This window comes from Piliocolobus tephrosceles, chromosome 2 (genome assembly GCF_002776525.5).
Source record: "Piliocolobus tephrosceles isolate RC106 chromosome 2, ASM277652v3, whole genome shotgun sequence".
Taxonomy (NCBI): domain Eukaryota; kingdom Metazoa; phylum Chordata; class Mammalia; order Primates; family Cercopithecidae; genus Piliocolobus; species Piliocolobus tephrosceles.
In genome coordinates, this window is record NC_045435.1 from 85321910 (window position 1) to 85342819 (window position 20910).

Below are 20910 nucleotides of genomic sequence, written 5' to 3' on the forward strand. Positions count from 1 at the left end.
TTTCTTACCTGTTTGAAGTTGCCATTTTTTCTCTGCTCCCAGTCCATCATGTCATGAAAGATGGGAATCATGATATTCCGTACTTCTGGCTGTGGGACCAGTGTCACACCCAGAAAAGGACCAATCATTCCCGGAATAAAGTGGATCTTATGTTCACCTGAAAAACAAAACCCAAATTAGTTTACGCCTGCTTTGCTCCTTTCATGGAAGATTCCCAAATGGGGCCACAACACATGCTATAATCTATACTGGAAGCTTCCGAGAGCAAAGCAAGCTCTCCCCTATGGTTTTCTGAGATACTCCCCCTCAACTTTTTAGAGTTTATGGATAAAGTTGGCCTAGCCCAGTTAAAGCAAATATGCAACAGTCACAAAACTGCTTTTCCAAAGAACTTCCTGACAGGTCCCACAAACTACCTGAAAATCTCTCTGAGATGAAGGAACAGAGTTTGCTACTCTAGACAGAACATGTTTCTGAGTAACCTATGAGTGTCAGATGGTCTATTCACAGTGTTTATTTAACAGGAAAAACCTATATATTTCTGCTTAAATACAATGCACTCCCCTTGGAGTTTCTAGCTCCAGCCCAGAGACATTTAAGTGATGAGGATATCCAGTCCCTGGTCTAGCCACCAGAGGTCTAATAAGTCCATGGACCTTTACACTGCCTATGTTCATCTATGCCAAAGAAGTCCTCCTCCTGAGCTAGCAGGAGCCTCCTGTACAGCCCTACCCTAAAAGGCTGGCTTAGAGATTCTCTCTTTACCCACCCTGAACTCCCTTTGTGTTCATATTGCATTTCTGATGGTACCATTACACCTACTTGGCTCAGCTCAACCCTCAACTTCCTTAATGAAGCATTTCCATGGTAAGTGCGTGATGTGGGTTTCCCTCTCATTGGCCTGCCATCTAGGGTATGTTACCAGAAGCCAGAGTCAGTCCTGTGGATGTTGGGATAGGATTTTTCTCTTCCTTGCAATGGTAAAACGGAGTGAACCATCTTTCAGAGCTCTGCTCTCAGTCCTTCAGAGACTAAGGAGGAGATAAACTGTGGGTCTGTGCAATGAATGCTACAGCCAAGTAAAACCATTTCTTGGGGACCAGAGAATGTCATTTCCACCAATAGCAATGAGGCAGAAAAGGTTTTATCAGGCAAATATGGCATTAAAAAAATTTCCATTTTGAAAACCTGTCTAAGAAGCAAATATTTAGCCCTGAAGCTGGTTCAGCATATTCCAATTTTGGTACATGGCACAGTAGCCAGTCTCTTGCATTCCTGGGAATTTCAGAGTCAACTTTGGGTTAAAATCCATTTCCAAACTGTGCTGGATGCAGGGAACTAGAGTGCTGGAAAGTCATGCTTGGGGAAATGCATCCCCACTCATGAATAGAAGGCCCTCCCACTGGCAGAAATACCTCACATCTTGCTTGCTGCCTCTAGGTTTGTGGTGGGGATGTTTAACAGAGGACTGGAGATTTTATGACTATCATTCCTATAGCTTCAGAGCCATGAGCTCAGCTGAAAGCAAACTTTACTTGAAATAATAATAGTTATCTAGCATCTTGACAGGCCACTCAGAACTCTACAATATCACAGGATGGCCCACTCAGTCACCAGGGCAACCCAGAAATTCTACCAAAAACACTGATCTGACAAATTTAGATTCAAAGCAGTGGCTATTTTCAAAGCTTTCAAAGCAGAAGCTGTGCAAAGAAGGAAAGCCAAAGCTGATCTCACTCAGAGGCTGCAGTTCTCTTCTCATATGTTACTCCATGCAATTGGTGTCAAGTATCTGATCTGGATGCATGAATACCAGAGATCCAAGAAATGTTTCAATCTTTATTAAAATCAATGGCCACCTCTGCTCATGTATTGGGTATCTCTGATCTAAGCTTTTGAGCCTGCAACATCCAGACTGGGAAGTGAAGAGCATGGAGGATCTTACAGGCATGGGTTCTCAAATTGGAAAAAAACTACTACAGCCCTCCTCTTCTTTTTCTTCCTTTTGACTTTAGTTCCTAAAAAAGGGGATTTTGCACATGTATTACTGAGGTCTTATTTCTCAGCCAAACTCTCCTTGCCAAGGGCTTTATGCACATGTGCTACACCATCCATCTGAGGTGTTATGTGAAAGATATGTAAGGATCTCTTGGGTCTGAATTAAAATTCATAAATCCTGGGAGACGTTATTAGTCTTGCTACTTTCTATTTGGCTATGCAATATATAGAAGCGAAGAATAGGGATAAAAAACCTACCCAAATTCTGCCACATGCTGAACAGTTCATAAGCCATCATTACACGCATGTCCCCATACCTAAGAATAGTAACACAGGAGCCAACCGTTAGTGGGAGAAGGTTCAGGAAGATAGGGCTGCAAACCCATGAGGCCAGTACTTCAGTACTCTTTGTTTCTAATGCTTCCCAATGCGCTAAGCCATTGGGCTCTCGACTGAACTCCCACACCTGGTCCCTGGGAAACCACCCAGCTGAGAACCTTGTGAACCTCTGAAGGAACTGTCATGGAAACATAGCCCTATTTGGCCAAGTGGTAATGAGATGAATATAAGACGTTTATCTTACTTATCTAGGATCTTCTTCCTTTTGACTGAGGTGATAATTTCTAGCTGAAGGCTTGGCTGATTTATGAATAGAACTGCCAGGCTAAAATAAGAATTCCACACCTAGAGAGACAGAGAAAGAGAAAACGTGACAGTCTAAGAACTTAATCTTGTAGGGAGAGTTACTAAATACATACATGTAGCATAGAACCCATTTTACAATCTTAAGATCCTCATTTTTTTTCCCTTTTAAATATCTTTGCGAACAGGAATTTGTTCTTCTTTTTTCCCCTCTTGACTCCTTCTGAAGCCAACTGTGTTGATTCTGGACTAGAAAGCATACTCATGGAAGTCTGGCTACCAACACTTCCAACAGGGGTACCCCAGGTCATATTCTAATCATCATCAGGCTTAGAAGCTGTTTGATACTATGAATCTATTAATAAAGCAAAAACAAGTGAGCTTGGTTTTGGCTTTCTAAGGTTATTGCAATAATACTGATGGATTTCAGGAGTGCCTACCTTAAAGTCAAAGTCAGTCTCTGTGAAATTCTTGTGCAGTGCAGAGGACAGGTACTGGACAGTAGTGACTATAATACTGCAGTAAGGAAACAAGGCAATGGCAGAATTAAAAGACTAACAATGGCATCTAATGGCTTGGCATCAGCTGTCTATAGTCTGTGTGCAAGCTTCTTGGGTACAACTTGTTCCCATGTAAAATGTGACTACAAAGGAAAGAGAAAATGGTACAAACTCTATAGAAAAAAACTCTACAGAAAACCAGTCTTGGATAAATGCCCCACAGTTGGCAGGACAGCACAGGACATCACTGGGTTCTAGACCTAGTTCTGCCATTACCTGGCCTTCATACTTCTCTCTGGGTCTCATTTTCCCTACCTATAAAAGGTGGTAGGAGTTCGATGGTTCTTTAAAGTTTCTCTCAGTTCAGAGTAGTTCTAGTATTTTGGAGACCCATGGGTAATCAACAGATATTATGATCACTTTGTAGGACTTAATAATAATTTTATTATTATACTGGATAACAGGGGTTTATATAGGTAATAAATCTTTAATCATATACTATTATTTTCATCTATGTGTCATTTGAATTCAGCTCTTTTGGTCTAGCTTGAGTAATCACTCTCAATCTTAGCCTGGGCACACAGAAGGGACAATGGGAGGCTGTCCTGCTGGAATAAGAGAGTGAAATGGAGAGGAAGTCTAGTGGGACAGTAGGTTTCATTTTCATTACATAGGACCTTGGCTACCTGACAAAGAGACTTATGTCTAACAGTGGCCACCTCTGCTTAGATGCAGAAGAACATGACAAAAACAGTGCATTAGAAAGACTAGTCCACCACCAGAAGGGGTGAAAAATTTAAAGGGTCACAGCTTTGAAAGAAAAAACTGCTCTTGCAGGACAGGTTGGGGAGCCTGAAGTGCTCTGAATGGAGCTAAGAGATAGAAACAAGAAGGATTCAAATGGAAAAGTCACTACGTGAGGAAGTATCTGTGCAACTTTGTTTGTAACTATCCTTCTATTCTTTATAAAACATTTGTATTTTGGAAAAAGTTACAGTGTGCTATAAAAGGTGTAAAGTGGAAAGACTATGCTAGTATCTTGCTAATATATCTAACAAATACTTTCATTATATTTTATATGTCAATATAAAAGGCAGATCAGTGGGAGGAGGCAATAGGCTAGAGTGTGTAGGCCAAGTAGCCTTCTTCTGAATAGAGAGAGACCAGATGAGCCAGCCCCTTACCACATGCATCATTTGTCTGGTTTGCCAGGAGGAAGCACAGGCTAGAAATATAAATGAGGCAGTCAGGTTAGGGTTATCTTTAGAATAAATTCTATGTCAGTAATCAGAAGTGGTCGGAGCCTTGCAGCCAGGTCTCAGGTGGGTAACTGGCACTGACTATGGTAGACAACAGAATTTACATCAAGAAGGCGGCTTGGGACAATGCCTAAACCTACAGGGCAGCAGAGGCCAATGGGACACTAAGCAGGCCTTCCTCAAGGAAGAACCCTTCTCAGGATATTATATTTCACATCCTGAAAACTTCCTTCTCTATCCTTACTGTGCCATCATCTGCCAAGCACAAAAACGTTTTTCTCATTTGCTCTCTCCTCTCTTTTCCCATGGTCCTGGCCTTCATTTGTCTTGCTCATGTGCTCCCTCTCTGAAACACACATACTCTTCTTAGTCTGAGAACAGCTCAGTAATGCTGATACAGAGCCCCTCCATACTCACTTGCTTGTGAGCAGTCTCATTACCATCCAGTCCCGAGGGAAGACACTCATCTTCATTAGGTTCCGGAACACACAAAAAATCTTCAGCAGAAATTCCTGACAGCAGAGGAAAGCTGAGGTGAGATACCACCACCACAATATGCATCTCCTCAATAGGCCACTCCTGGCCACTAGATCATGAGAATGGGTGGGACTAGTGAGTTAAGTATGGTTCTCTCTGTGAGTTGTTTCTTAGATGGCTACATGAGAGTGAGTTCTGGGTACTCTCACAGGCCAGATGGAAGCAGACCCAAACTGGGCAGAACAGAGGTAGCTCTCTTCCCACAGTGCCCAAAGCAGCTCTATACCCATTCTATACCCCAAAGCCCAAAGCATGGGACAGACTAAGGTCTAGCCAAACTGGTGTCTGACTGGGTCCATGGGCTTAATTTTCTGGGGCATGGCCCCTGAACGTTTGATTGTAAGAACATGCTTTTTTGGATATTAAGAACACAATGATGGGAGAGGCATTTTAGGAATGGCAGAGTAAAGATCTCTGAAAATCTGCTTGTCCATGAAAGCAATAGGGTGGCTAACACTGGTTAACCAAAGGCTTGTGACAATCCAAGAAATGTTTATTCAATGACAATGGATGAATAATAACAATGAGTTTTGTTGAATTTTTAACTTGCACTATTCCCATCCCCTCCCACCTCCACAGTAGCCTTAAAAACAAGCTGCTGTAGAATCATGAAAGTCATGAAAACCAGCAGCCTAGCAGGCATTAAAAGGGAGAGAATGGTTTTGGAACTCCTACAAAAAGTTCCAACCCCCAGAATTGTTATTGTTTGATCTGTTTGGCAGCTTCTTGGAAAAACTCCATTCATAGAGCTTGTCTTAATTTAACCTGACTCAGAGCTCACTCAAGTGAGGAAAACACTATACCCAAGGCATTTGTTGGAGCAAAACAAAAAACAAAAAAACGTATAATTTAACATCCCAGCTGCATGAAGCAGCCATGTCATTTGAGGCAAACAAGAGAACGACTAAAAAAAAAAATTATATAAGGAAAATCTGAGGAATGAAATATCTGTAGGGGGCCTTGAAAAGCTCTGACATATTCCTGGGAATTTAGAAGGCCACACATGTATACAGGGCTGTGCACATTCCTAGAGAAGGCCTGAGAAGGCCTAATCTCTCACCTGTGCTGACCTTGAGGCTCTGGGTAAGCAGGAAGTGAAGGCTATGGCTGAACTTAAAAGTGCTGGAGCAATGACAGTGAGCCTCAACACATACATATAAAAACCCTCTTAAAAATGTGGAGAGTTATTGATTTAAGGCATTTAAGACTATCTCTGTTCAGTTATTAGCTGATCATGAACTAACTGCATGGAGACTTTAGTGACTGCATATAATTAAAAAACACAGATATTAAAGAATGCGTTCAAGAATGGTGGCTCACACCTGTAATCCCAGTGTTTTGGGAGGCTGAGGCAAGAGCATCACTTGAGGCCAGGAGTTTGAGAACAGTTTGGGAAACATAGCAAGATCCCTGTCTTCACAAAAAATTAAAAAATTAGCTGCATGTGGTGGTGCATGTCTGTAGTCCAAGCTACTCAGGAGGTTGAGGTAGGAGGATTTCTTGAGCCCAGGCAAGGTTGTAGTGAGCTATGATCACATCAGTGTGCTATGGCCTGAGCAATACAGCAAGACCCTGTCTAAAAAAAGCAATGAGTCCAATAATATTACTAAAAAAAGAAACAAGCATCATCAACAACATAAAGCAATAAAAAGCAACAATAACAAGCCCTGGGGATGTAGGGAAGGGATCTGATTTCCAGAGTTGCCAAATTATTTAAAATGTCCAGTTTTCAACAAAACATCATAAGATATAAAAAAACAGGAAAGTATGGCCCATACACAGGCAAAAAGAAGTAAATAAAAACTTTTTCTGAGGTAGCTCAAATATTGGACTTGCTTGGAAAATACTTTAAACAAAGAACTGAAGGAAATCACACTTAAAGAATTAAAGGAAAGTTTAAGAACAATGACTCACCAAATAGAGGATACCAACACAAAGGGTAGAAATTACTTAAAAGTACACCAAATATAAATTCTAGGATTGAAGAATACAATCACTGAAATGAAAAATTCACTACAGGGGCTCAGCAGCGGATCTGAGCTAGCAGAAGAATTAGCAAATTTGAAGCCAAGTTAACTGAGATTACCTCAAGTAAGAAAAACAAAAAGAAAAAAGAATGAAGACAAATGAACACAGCCTCAGATACCTGTGGGGCATCATTAAGGGTATAAACATATACACAGTGGTAGTGCCAGAAGGAAAAGAGAAAGAGAAATGGGAAGAAATAATGGGGAAAAACTTTCCAAAATTGATGAAAAAGTCTTCACACAGCCAAGAAGCTCAACAAACTCTACACGGGATAAAATCAAAGAGATTCACATATAGTCACATTAGAATCAAAAGTGTCAAAAGCCAACAATAAAGAGATTCTTGAAAGCAACAAGAGAAAAACAACAAATAACCCTCAATAATATTAACAGGTGACATCATCAGATATAATGGAGGCCAGAAGGCAGAGAGCAGAAATATTCAAAGTCTGAAATGAAAGACCATCAACAAAGAATCCTATAGCCAGAAAAACTACCATTCAAAACTAAAGAAACTGCAAAGCACAGTGGCTCATGTCTGTAATCCTAGCACTTTGAGAGGCTGAGACAGGAGGACTGCTTGAGCCCAGAAACTTGATACTAGCTTGAGCAACATAGCGAGATTCCATCTCTACAACAATAAATTTCAATGACTACATATACGACCATGTCAATGGTAAACAGACAATTTTATTCCATCATTTCCTATTTGGATGCCTTTTCTTTCTTTCTCTTGCCTAACTGCTCTGGCTAGGACTTCTAGTATTGTGTTGAACAGAAGTAGTCAGAGTGGACATCCTTGTCTTGTTCCTGATCTTTAAAAAAAACGCTTTCAGTTTTTCACTGTTGAGTGTGAAGTTAACTATGGGCTTATCATATATGATATTTATTGTTTTGAAGAACATTCTTTCTATATGTAATTTGTTGGGAATTTTAAAATCATGAAATGAAGAATTCTTTATATGCTTTGCCTGCATTTATTGAGATGATCATGTTTTTTTCTCCTTCATTCTGTTAATATGGTGAATCACATTTATTGATTTGTGTATGCTGAACCAACCTTGTATTCCAGCGATAAATCCCACTTGATCATGGTGAATAATCCTTTTAACGTACTGTTGAATACAGTTTGCTAGTCCTTTGTTGAAGACTTTTGCGTCTATATTAATCCATGTTACTGACTTACAGCTTCCTTTTCTTGTAGTGTCTGTCTAGCTTTAGTATAAGGGCAATGCTAGCCCCATGAAATGAGTTTGGAAATATTCCCTCCTCTTCAATTTTTAAGAAAAGTTTGAGAAGGATTATTATTAGTTTGTCTTTAAATGTTTGGCAGAATTCAACTATGAAGCCATCTAGTCCTGGGCTTTTCTCTGATGGGAGACTCTTAATTACTGATTCAAGCTCTTTACTAGCTATTAGTCTGTTCAGATTTCCAATCTCTTCATGATTAAGTCTTAGTAGATATATGTTTCTAGGAATTTATCATTTTCTCCTAGGTTGTCCAATCTGTAGGGATATAATTATTTGTAGCAGTCTCTTATGATCCTTTATATTTGTGTTGTCAGTTGTAATGTCTTCTCGCTTTCATTTCTGACTTGACTCTTCTCTCTTCTTCTATTCTAGCTAAAAGTGTCGATTTTGTTTTTTCAGAAAATAAACAAGTTTAGTTGATTTTTCTTTTTTATTTTTTTAGTCTCCATTTCATTTACTTTTACTCTGATCTTTCTTATTTCTTTCCTTCTGTTAACTTTGGGGTTAGTTTTTTCTTATTTTACTAGTTCCTTGAGGTGTGACACTGTGTTGAGATCTTGCTTCTTATTTGATGTAGGGATTTATTGCTATAAACTTTTCTCCCAGAGCTGCTTTTGCTGCATTCTGTAAGATTTGATATGTTTCCATTTTTATCTCTAGATATTTATTATTTTTGTTATTTTTATTTATTTTTTTCAAGATGGAGTTTCACTCTTCTTGTCTGGGCTGGAGTGCAGTGGTGCAATCTTGGCTCACTGCAACCTCCGCCTCCCGGGTTCAAGCAATTCTCTGCCTCAGCCTCCCAAGTACCTGGGATTACAGGTGCCCACCGCCACACCTGGCTAATTTTTGTATTTTTAGTAGAGACAGGGTTTCACATCTTGGCCAGGCTGGTCTTGAACTCCTGACCTTGTGATCCACCTGCCTTGGCCTCCCACAGTGCTGGGATTACAGGCATGAGCCACTGCATCCAGCCTATTGTCTCTTTTTATAACTTTTGACCTAAAGTCAACTTTGTCTGAAATAGTATAGCTACCCCTGCTCTTTTTGTTTCCATTTGCATGAAATGTCTTTTTTCATCCCTCACTTTCAGTGTATGAACGTCCTTTAAGGTGAAGTGAGGCTATTGTAGGCAGCATATAGTTGGGTCTTTAAAAAAAATCTATTCAGGAACTCTACATCTTTTGATTGGAGAATTTAATGGATTTACATTCAAAGTAATTACCGATAGGCAAGGACTTATTTACAAGTGCTGTTTTAATTGTTTTCTGGTTGTTTGCAGATCCTTTGTTCTTTTCTTCCCGTATTGCTTTCTTCCTTTGTGGCTGGATGGCTCTGTAGTGGTATGTTTTGATGCTTTTATCTTCTGCATATTCATTACAGGCTTTTGCTTAGTGGTTACTCAGTGGCTTACATAAAACATCTTATACTTACAACTTGCTACTTTAGGCTGATAACAATATTGATTGCATAAAGAAACTCTATACTTTAATTCCCCTCCTCCTACCCCCACCTTCAAATAGGCCCTAGTGTCTGTTGTTCCCTTCTTTGTGTCCATGTATAGCTCCCACTTGTAAGTGAGAACATGCAGCATTTGGTTTTCTGTTCCTGCATTAGTTTTCTTAGGATAATGGCCTCTAGCTCCATCCGTGTTGCTGCAAAAGACATAATCTCATTCTTTTTTATGGCTGTGTAGAATTCCACGGTATGTACGTTCTTTTTTTTAAATAACCTAGAGCTGTTTCTCTATTTTGTCACTCCTGTCCTAAGTCATTTGTACTCAAGTCTCTCATCTGTCTTCCCCCAGGCTATTCCCTTTCCTCTCTTTACTTCCTCAACCCATTTAAGTGCGCGCACACACACACACACACACATACACACCCTCCTGGGCTAGGCCGTTTCAGCTTAGGAAATAAAAAATCTGTTGGCTTATGAGTAGCCTTTACCTGCAGTCAGAGAGGCATACTGCTATCAAGGAAGTCAGTCTTTCATGCTCTCAGTTTCTTTCTTCAGGACCATTTCCTCTAGTCCTTTTCTTTCAAACTCATTTTCAGGAAAACTAGGCCATTAGTCATTTACTCCCTCATTCTAAGTGAGTTTTTGTCACTTGTTACTCTGAGTAAAAGGTATTTAAAAGTCTTTATGTTAATTTTTTTCTTTCTTTTATTTTAGGTTCAGGGGTACATGTACAGGTTTGTTATACAGGTAAATTGAGCATCATGGAGGTTTGGTGTCCAGATTATTATATTGCCCCAACAATAAGCATAGTACCTGATAGGTAGTTTTTCGATCCTTACCCTCCTTCCACCCTCCACTCTTAGTTAGGTCCTGATGTCTGTTGTTCTCTTAACTTTTTTTTTTCTTCTTAAGACGGAGTCTCACTCTGTCACCTAGGCTGGAGTGCAGTGCTACTATGTTGGCTCACTGCAACCTCTGCCTCCTAGGTTCAAGTGATTCTCCTGCCTCAGCCTCCTGAGTAGCTGGGATTACAGGCATGTGCCACCATGCCTGGCTCATTTTTGTATTTTTAGTAGAGATGGAGTTTCACCATGTTGACCAGGCTCATCTCGAACTCCTTCCTGACCACAAATGATCCACCTGCATCAGCCTCCCAAAGTGCTGGGATTACAGGCATGAGCCACTGAGCCTGCCTGTTGTTCTCTTCTTATGTCCAGGAGTACTCAATGTTTAGCTTCCACTTACAAGTGAGAACATGTGGTATTTGGTTTTCAGTGTTAGTTCACTTAGGACAATGACCTCTAGCTCTATCCATGTTGTTGCAAAGGACATGATCTTGTTCTTCTAAAATGGCTGTGCAGTATTCCAACGTGTATATGTACCACACTTTCTTTATCTCGTCTACCATTGATGGGCATTTAGGTTGATTCCATGTCTTTGCTATTGTGAATAGTCCTGTGATGAACACATACATGTGCATGTGTCTTTATGGTAGAATTGTTTCTTTCCTTTGGGTATATATCCAGTAATGGGATTGCTGGGTTGAATGATAGTTCTTTTTTAAGTTGAGAAATCACAAAACTGCTTTTCATAATGGCTGAACTAATTTATGTTCCCACCAGCAGTGTATAAGTGTTCCCTCTTCTCTGCAACCTCACCAGCATTTGTTATTTCTTGACTTTCAATTTTTTAATTTTACTTTTTACTATTTTGAGACAGGGTCTTGTCCTGTCACCCAGCTGGGAGAACTGTGGTATAATCAGTTCGCTGCAGCCTTGATCTCCTGGACCCAAGTGATCTTCTTACCTCAGCCTCCCAAACAGCTCGGACCACAGGCACATGTCACTGTGTCTAGGTAATTTTTATTTTTATTTTTGTCAAGATGGGGTCTTGCTATGTTGCCCAGGCTGGTCTTGAACTCCTGGGCTCAAGTGATCTTGCTGCCTCAGCCTCCCAATTTTTTTTTGACTTTTTAATAACAGCTATTCTGAGTGGTCTCAGATAGTACCTTGCTGTGGTTTTCATTTGTATTTCTCCAGTGATTAGTGATGCTGAACATTTTTTCATGTGCTTGTTTGCTGTATGTCTTCTTTTGAAAAGTGTCTGTTCATGTCTTTTGCCCACTTTTTAACAGGGATTTTTTTTTTTTTTGCTTGTGAATTTAAGTTCCTTACAGATTCTGGTTATCAGAGCTTCGTCAGATGCAGAGTTTGCAAATATTTTCTCCCATTCTGTGGCTTGCCTGTTTATTCTGTGGAGAGTTTTTCTGTGCAGAAGCTCTTTAATTAGATCACATTCATCAATTTTTGCTTTTGTTGCAAATTGCTTTTGGTGTCTTTGTCATGAAATCTTTGTCAGGGCCTATGTCCAGGTAGTTCTTTTTAAAGTTATTTGAAAATCTTCCAGAGTTTTTATAGTTTTAGGTTTTACAGTTAAGTCTTTAATGCATTTTGAGTTAATTTTTGTATATGGTGTAAGGAAGGGGTCCAGTTTCAATCTGCATATGGCCAGGCAGTTATCCCAGCACCATTTATTGAATAGGGAGTCTTTTCCCCATTGCTTGTTTTTGTCAACTTTGTTGTAAATGAAATTGTTGTAGGTATGCAGCTTTATTTCTGGGCTCTGTATTCTGTTCCTTTGGTCTATGTGTCTGTTTTTTTGTATCTGTGCCATGCTGTTTTTGATACTGTAGCCTTGTAGTATATAGTTTGCAGTAAGGTAATGTCACACCTCCAGCTTTGTTCTTTTTGCTTAGGACTGCTTTGGCTATTCAGGCTTTTAAAAAAATTCTGTATCAATTAAACTTTTTTTTTTTTTGGTTCTGTGAGAAATGTCATTGGTAGTTTAATAAGAATAGCAATGAATCTGTAAATTGCTTTGAGTTGTAAGGTCATTTTAACAATATCGATTCTTCATTTCCTATCCATGAACATGGCATGTTGTCCTCTCTGATTTATTTTAGCAGCTTTGTAATTCTCCTTGTAGAGATCTTTTACCTCTCTGGTTAGTTTTATTCCTAGATACTTTATTCTTTTTATGGCTATTGTGAACAGAATTATGTTCTTGATTTGGCTCAGCTTGAATGTTGGTGTATAAAAATGCTACTAATTTTTTTCACCGATTTTTGTATCCTGAAACTTTGCTGAAGTTGTTTATCAGATACAGGAATTTTTGGGCAGAGGCCATGGGGTTTCCTAGGTATTTATAACATCTGTAAACAAAGATAGTTTCACTCCTCTTTTCCTATTTGGATGCATTTTCTTTCTCGTGCCTGATCGCTCTGGGTAGGACTTCCAAACTAAACTCTTCTTTTATTTGAGATGGAGTCATGTACTGTTGCCTGGGCTGGAGTGCAGTGGCATGATCTTGGCTCACTGCAACCTCTGCCTCCTGGGTTCAAGTGATTCTCCTGCGTCAGCCTCCCAAGTAGCTGGGATTACAGGTGCCCGCCACCACACCCAGCTAATTTTTTGTATTTTCAGTAGAAACAGGGTTTCGCTATGTTGGCCAGCCTGGTCTCAAATTCCTGACCTCATGATCTGCCTGCCTTGGCCTCCCAAAGTGCTGGGATTACAGGCGTGAGGCACCGTGCCCGGACTTACCTCTTTTTAAAATTTCTTTTCTTTTCGTTTCTCAGATTATATAATTTTCAGTGACCTATTTTTGATTTCACTAATCCTTTCTTCTGCTTGATCCAGTCTGCTGCTGAATCCTTTTATTGAAATTTTAAGTTTAGAGTATTCTTCAGGTCTATGATTTGTTTGGTACTTACGTATACTTTCTATTTCTTTGTTGAATTTCTCAGTTTATTCTTTCATTGCTCTCCTGACCTCAGTAAACATCTTTATGAACATTACTTTGAATTCCCTGTTGGATGATCACATATTTACACTTCACTTGGGCTGGTTTCTGGAGATTTATCTTATTCTTTTGTTTGAAATATACTCCTGTTTATTTTCCTTGATGCTCTGTGGTTCATTTCCGCATATGAGATAAGACAACTATTTCTCCCAATCTTGTCAGATTGGCCTTGTGTAGAAGGATCTCACCAATCCATCCATCCAGAGATTCTAAGGTGCCTTTCAAATCTTTGTGTTTCTCCAGACTGCTGTCTCTGTTTTGGGTGACTTCCTGGAGCTTAGGATGTGCCATGTCCTCTCCATACTCTGAAACTGATAACTTAGGAGCCACTCTTGTTATGTAGCTGTAAAGGTTAAAGTATTGGATGCATGCTCCAGTTTATTGTATCTTCATGGTAAAGTTGAACATGGGCATTTATCTCCCACTGTCACTGCACTAAGCTGGGGAAGTGGATTTGTTGCAAACACTGTATGTCTACGCCTTGGCTTTCCGTGATCTAGGGCCACTCAGGAATGCAAAGCCCCATTCTCTCAGGGTTAGGTTATTAAGGAGATAGTCTCTTGGGTGGGAGCTATAGAAGTTGTGGCACTTGATGTGTGGCCAAACGCCTTCCAGGAAGAATGGGTACACTTGGACTTATCACTGAGGTGAGCCAAAGGAAAGGCTCATGAAGTACTGAGCCTTGGCTCAGGCTGCTAAATGGCTATTGTTTGTTTTCTTCATTAGCTCCCTGAAACAAGTTCAATATAAGTCAAGCTAAAAGCAGCCACTGGAATTATGTGCCATGAGACCCTTCTAAAGAGAAAAATTGGAGCTGCATGTTCCTGCTCCTTTTCTTCACTGCTTCAAAGGGGTGTTAGCTCCTGCAAGTGTTTGTGCGCCCACTTAAAACCATCTTTGTTCTGTGATCTGGGGAGATTCATAAATGCCTAACTCTTTCTGCTCCTAGAACTAAGAGGTTTAGCATAGAGTCCTTTGGGAGGTAACTGTAAATGTTGTGGTACTTGATGCATGGCATAAACCCCTTCCAGGGAGAAACGGGAGGTGAGTTTTTAAAGCCACTTTTCTGTACTGATCCTGGGAGATGAAGACCCTGGAAGTAGTTATGTGCTCATATAAAACTGCAATTTTTTTTTTTCCTGAGGTCTAGACAGCCTTATATATATGCAGCTTCCTTTGCTCCCAATGCTAGGAGGTTTAGGATGCAGTCCTTTGGGTAGAAGCTGTAAAAGTTGGAGCACTCATATGTGGACAATTCTTTCCAGTCGGGATTAACAGGCCTGGAATTATTCCTGGGATAAGGTGGGGGAGAAGGCCTGTGAAGTACCAATCTGCTTCTCAGGCTGCTGGTGGGCCAATACTTGCCTGTCCCTTTACCTCGTGAATGTGAGTGAGTTAGAAGCCAGACCACCAAGTAGTCATACACCCCTTACAGGGAGAAACAGGGGAACTGTGTTTTTAAGCCCCTTCTCTGCACTGTTTCAGGAGGATAAAGCCCCAGAAGTGCTTGCATGCCCATATGAAACCACGACCTTTCTCATGTAGTCTAGAGACACACGGAAGCCAGTCCTCTCTGCTCCCAGAACAGGGAGGTTTAGGATGCATTCCCTTGGGTAGAAGCTACAAAAGTTGGGATGCTCCATGTGTGGACAAACTCCTTCCAGGAGAGGAGTTTGTTTGAAATCATCACTAGGGTGAGCTGGGGAAGGAGGCTCAGGAAGTGCCAATCTGCTGCTCGGGCTAGCAGCAAGCTACTACTTGTCTGCTCCTTTAACTCCCCAGTCTAAGTCAGTAAGAAGCCAGACTGCCACATGTGCACTGAAAGAATTTGTCTGTTCCTGAGAGACACATGGAGATGTATTTTTGGAGCCCTTTCTCTGAGTGCTTCTAGAGGATAAAGCCCTGGAAGTGCTTGTGTGCCCATATAAAATTGCTGCTTTTTCCTCGTGATCTTGAGATACTTACATGTGTCAAATTTCCTCCCCTCCCAGAGTTGGCGAATTAGGGGCCAAACCATGGCAAATCTTAGAATTAAGGTGGTATATGTAAAGTCCAAACTCTCCTCTCCACAGGGAGCAGGTAAATGTTAAGGATTCTGTTCCTGATTTTATGGTGCAGTGCCAGGGGTGCGGTCTGTGCCTGAGTGTGCCTCTCAGCTTTTCCTACCCATTCAATGTGGATGTTTCCTCAGTTGCCTGGTGGGTAAGAGTCTTTCAATTGGTCTCCTTCTCTCAGAGGGAAGTGATCCATGAATAGATGTTTATATGGTGTCTGTGGGTGGAGGGAAAGTCAGGAGCTTCCTATTTTTCTGTGTGGCTCACGCCATTCCTTGATGATTTTCACATGTTAAGCCAACCTTGCATTTCTGGGATAAATCCTACTTGATCATGGTATATAATCCTTTTACTTTACTATGTTGGTGGATTCAGTTTGCTAGTATTTTGCTGGAGATTTTTGTGTTTATATTCATAAGGGGTATTGGTCTGTAGTTTGCTTTTCTTGTGATGTCTTTGTCCAGTTTTCTTATCACAGTATTTATTAATGCCCTCATAAATTGAGTAGGTAAATGTTCTCTCCTCTTCTATTTTTTGGGATAGTTTGCAAAGGACTGATATTAATTCTTATTTAAAAATTTGGTAGAATTCACCAATTAAGGCATCTGGTCCTGGGCTTTTCTTTGTGGAAGTTTGTTTGTTTTTTTTTTGAGACAGAGTTTTGCTCTTGTTGCCCAGGCTGGAGTGCAATGGCACGATCTTGGCTCACCGCAACCTCTGCCTCCCAGGTTCAGGTGGTTCTCCCACCTCAGCCTCCCGAGTAGCTGGGATTACAGGTGTGTACTACCACACCCGTCTAACTTTGTACTTTTAGTAGAGACAGGGTTTCTCTATGTTGGTCAGGTCAGGCTGGTCTCAAACTTCCACCCTCAGGTGATCTGCCTTTGCCCACCTCGGCCTCCCAAAGTGTTGGGATTACAGGCGAGAGCCACTGTGCCTGGCTGGAAGTCTTAAATTATTAACTTGATATCACTATTTGTGAGGAGTCTTTTTAAGATGGATATAATCAGAAGCATTAAATTATACACTTGTGAAAAGTATGAATTTTATGGTATAATTGTATCTCAATAATACTGTCATAAAAAAAGAAAACACATACAAAGTTCCATATTCAGTGTGGTGGACAGAACATGTTCCCTTACCGCGGCTTCTCCTCAAATCCTCTAAAATAATAGCCAAGAAAGAGAAATGCACAGACCCACACAAAGAAAACAAGAGGGGAGAAGATGGTAAGCAAATGAGGGCAACAAATACTGAAAACTTGAAAAAGAAGAAACTGGTAACTGACTTAACAGACCTGGGAATACCAAGAGCCAAGGGCCTTTGGGGATGAGAACAAGAAGAAGCAAGGCACACCAAACTGAAGCACCACTAGGCACCTCCCATAATCTAAGGTATGAGGGCTAAGAATAGGAAGATTAAAGTCTAACAACCCCTCTGCTATCTCATGTCACTAGCTAATAAGTCTTTCCCTGCCCTGCCAGAGTACTGAGGGCTGTTTTCTGGAGGAGTTGATCACTGAGGGTCTGTCTTCAAGGATACATTAACAGCTGAGGACTGAGGTGCCAAAATGAAAATAGGCATTTAAAGAAATTTTACCTGCTGAACTGGAAGACTCACAGCCCCCTTTTTGCTATGTGGTTCCTAAAATATTGGTAGATTACTCTATTTCCAGAATGCAGAAAATGAAATACACAGAGGTTCCTCTTCAAAGGAACTTTCCTCCCAGTCTAATTAAGAATAGATAGTAACCTCTCTTAGAAGCAAAATTTACTCAAAGACCAGTGCTAATATTCTAAATTCTGCTAGCTGTAATAAAGAAATCAATATACTCTGTTCTCAGCTTTCACATTTTAGCCTAGATATTTGCCCTGGCATGCCTGAACCAATCCAAGCAAGCATTAGGTCATAGCCTATTCATCTCCCTTATTTGGAAGTGTTTTTGCCTCTCTCAGCATTCCACAAGTTACTTCCTCTCTTCCTTTGTTCTCCTCTACCTTTGCCTCTTTTGGGAAGTTCTAAGTTGCTAGCCAATTGGGTCAAGTATAGAATGTGAGATCCCGTTCCAGCCAATGGAAACCAGACACAGCAGTAGGGTGGATGGGTCAGGTTATAGATGACCCTGTCTCCTTTGTTTGTGTGTGCTCTTGTGGCTGGACTGCTGGCGAGTGCACCCTTACTGCAGAAAGTAAACTAGCCTTGCTGAGGAATCCTTTGTCTCAGTGTTGATCTTTTGCGACACTGAACTCCTGTGCCCAACACAGGAGAAGTGGAAGACTCCCCTCTGGGGAATGAACAAGTCCAAGTCGTGCAGATACAGGAATTAGGGAATGCTCTGACCAAAAGGGCAGATCCTCTTTGGCCATCTACAGGGGAGCCTGCTAGAGAAAGCCCTGCCTATACATAGAGTTTGTAATCAGCACTAAAGGACTTCACTTTTAGATACACACTATCATCCAGGAGTCTCTACAGGAAAGTCTGTAGGAGGAGAGTCTCCAACACAAAAGATAGATACTGAAATAAATAAAAGCGGTAGGGGAGAAAATCTCTAGGAAAAAAAAGTGACCTGACATCTGATAAATTTGACCATAAGGCAAGCTGGAAGAAGAGATATGTTAGAAAGATGATAGCAAGAGTGGGAAATCCTCACCAGATTTGAAGACCAAAACAAAACATAAGCAAATAAAAAAAAAGAGGCAATTAATTTTTATAAAAACAATAAGTTTGACAACAAGCTTGTCTAACCCATGGCCCATGGGCCACATGCAGCCCAGGATGGCTTTGAATGCAGCCCAAAACAGATTTGTAAACTTTCTTAAAATATTTATATATATATGTGTGTGTGTGTGCGCGCGTGCACGCGTATATATATGTGTGTATATATATATGTTTTTAGCTCATCAGCTATCATTAGTGTTAGTGTATTTAATGTGTGGCCCAAGACAATTCTTCTTCCAATGTGGCCTAGGGAAGCCAAAAGCCTGGACATCACTGTTCTACAAGAAAAGAAACATAATCCCAGGACAGTCTTGGCTCACCACAGTACTTATTTAGCTGTAATAAAGAAAAGATAAACAATATAACCAATGCAAACAAAAATATATGAAAACTACATTGGGAGAATGGGAGAAAGGATGTGTGTGAGAGAGGAATGATTCTGGAGAATCATCTTCATTTTCCATAGAAAGGGAAAAATGGATAATAACTAATAGCTAAAAATAGTAGTAGAAGCTTCCTGAAGAATAGCAAACGAATTGAAAGTGGCTGCCTTTGTGGAGCAGGGACTGGACATCAGTCAGGCTGAGCCAGAAAACCACTATATTTTAAAAAAAAATTATTCCTGGGCTCAATCAATCCTCTCACTTTAGCCTCAAGAGTAGCTAGGACTACTAGCTAAAAAAACCCAGGTGTTTTATATTATGAACTTTGTAGTACACTTTGGCTTTTTAAATTATGTATAGCAATCTGTGATAAAAATAAGCCCTTCAGTGTTCCAGACCCAGAGTCTGGCAGCAAATGAGCAGTGCACACCTTGCTCTCTAAAGGTGTCTTCCACAAATACATTTAAATGAAAAAAAGTTGTCATCATTATTATTATTATTAAAGGCATTAAAACAGCAAATCCTAATTTGTAGGTACAAAATATAAGGGTAACTGCCAAGTTACTAAGAAAGGAAGGAGTCCTGGTTTTCCCACAACCAGTGTGGGAGTCTAATAAAGGCACATGATCACAGGGCTGCCAATAGTCAAGGAAAACTTGGCAGTGTTACCAGGGTCCAGCTGCGTGGGGACACTGCTGGCTTTCAGCTTCTGGAGGCCAACACTCAGCTGTAAAGTAGGGCTGGTGAATCCTACACCCGTGGCAATGCTAGTCACTTGCACTCATCCCCCTGACAGGGAAAAAGCCCCTGGGGAGTGTTGGCTCCCAGATGAAAGGTGTTCTACTGCCTACCTTGAGTTCATCTTTGCTCTGGAAGTTGTCCAGGAGGTGCTGGAAATGGGTGTCACACATCTGGCGGAGCAGTGAGAGAAGGCAGGACACATATTCGCCCTAGGGACCAACCCAAAAAAACACTTAGCATGGCCAATTGCAAGGGCTGTGTTCCCCCCATCCATAGAGGGCAAGGAGAGAAGGGAGGGTCTGAGATGGCCCCAATGATCATGGAAGAAAGATGACAAATATGGTCCTCTAAAGCTTTCTTTTCTGCTAATGAAAGCCTGGAGGGACTGGGGGGGAATAAGGTCTCTGCAGCATGGGGCTACTGAAAAATCTTAAACAATAATGAAGTAGTATTGCAAAGTGAGACAAATATTCTCCCTTTTTTTCCTAGGAAAGTTTTGGCTAAATAGTCCTTTGCTGCCAAGGCACTGTACTGAAGTCTATAGAGGATACCTGGAACAGGGGAGAGCTTAACCTTCTCTGGACAGAATTTGGATTCTGCCGATCCTGCTGGGCTACAGCAGCCCTTATACAAGGACTTCTTTGGAACCTCCTAGAATTTGCACAGGGTTACTGGACTGGGCAAACAAAACACAGCAGATCAATATGCCTGTCTGAAAGGCAGAGGAGTTAAAATTGACCTTTTTGAGGGGACAAGCTATGGGCTTTAAGACAAGTAGAAATTAAAGGATAAATACCAATGTTCAAAATGTCTTCAAGTTCCAACTGGGATACGTGGAATAAAATCCTGCTTTAAGGACTTCAAAAACCATCTTATAGCAACTTTTGGCATGGAGCAGACAAGCATGGCCTCCTCTTAGTTGCCTCTTTAAAAGGGAGGGAGAACATTTACTTTACTTGGGCAATTTTCAAATATTTATGAACTCGTGAGAAAGTGACAACAGTTTTTAGTCTCTCAAACCCTTTCTAGGTCTCTGAAATTATTATTCTTGTTTCTTGAGACAGAGTTTTGCTCTTGTCGCCCAGTACGGAGTGCAATGGCACGATCTTGGCTCGCTGCTACCTCCACCTCCTAGGTATAAGCGATTCTCCTGCCTCAGCCTCCCGAGTAGCTGGGATTACAGGCACCCACCACCACGCCTGGCTAATTTTTTTTGTATTTTTAGTAGAGACTGGGTTTCGCTATGCTGGCCAGTCTAGTCTCGAACTCCTGAACTCAGATGATCCGTCCGCCTTGGCCTCCCAAAGTGTTGGGATTACAGGCATGAGCCACTGCGCCTGGCCTGAAATTATTAAAAATACATGTGTGCAAAATATATATGTTCATGAACCTCATTTTATCTCAAAAATGGACATAAAAAGCTATAGGTAATTTGTCATGAGGGTCAAATGGGTTAATGTACATAAAGCATTTAAGAATAA

The 20910-nt window shown here is 40.8% G+C and overlaps 1 protein-coding gene across 1 annotated transcript in view; it reads right to left on the bottom strand.

Annotated features, from left to right (window-relative positions):
* Nucleotides 1-20910, bottom strand: part of DOCK3 (dedicator of cytokinesis 3) — a 131467-nt gene that overhangs the window by 70070 nt on the left and 40487 nt on the right. Inside the window, exons 7-12 of the mRNA XM_026448011.2 lie at nucleotides 19540-19638; nucleotides 4817-4911; nucleotides 3081-3156; nucleotides 2582-2682; nucleotides 2257-2315; nucleotides 9-157 (exon numbers count right to left, since the gene is read on the bottom strand). Of these exons, the coding sequence (XP_026303796.1) occupies nucleotides 9-157; nucleotides 2257-2315; nucleotides 2582-2682; nucleotides 3081-3156; nucleotides 4817-4911; nucleotides 19540-19638 (579 nt within the window). The remainder of the gene's footprint in view (nucleotides 1-8; nucleotides 158-2256; nucleotides 2316-2581; nucleotides 2683-3080; nucleotides 3157-4816; nucleotides 4912-19539; nucleotides 19639-20910) is intronic.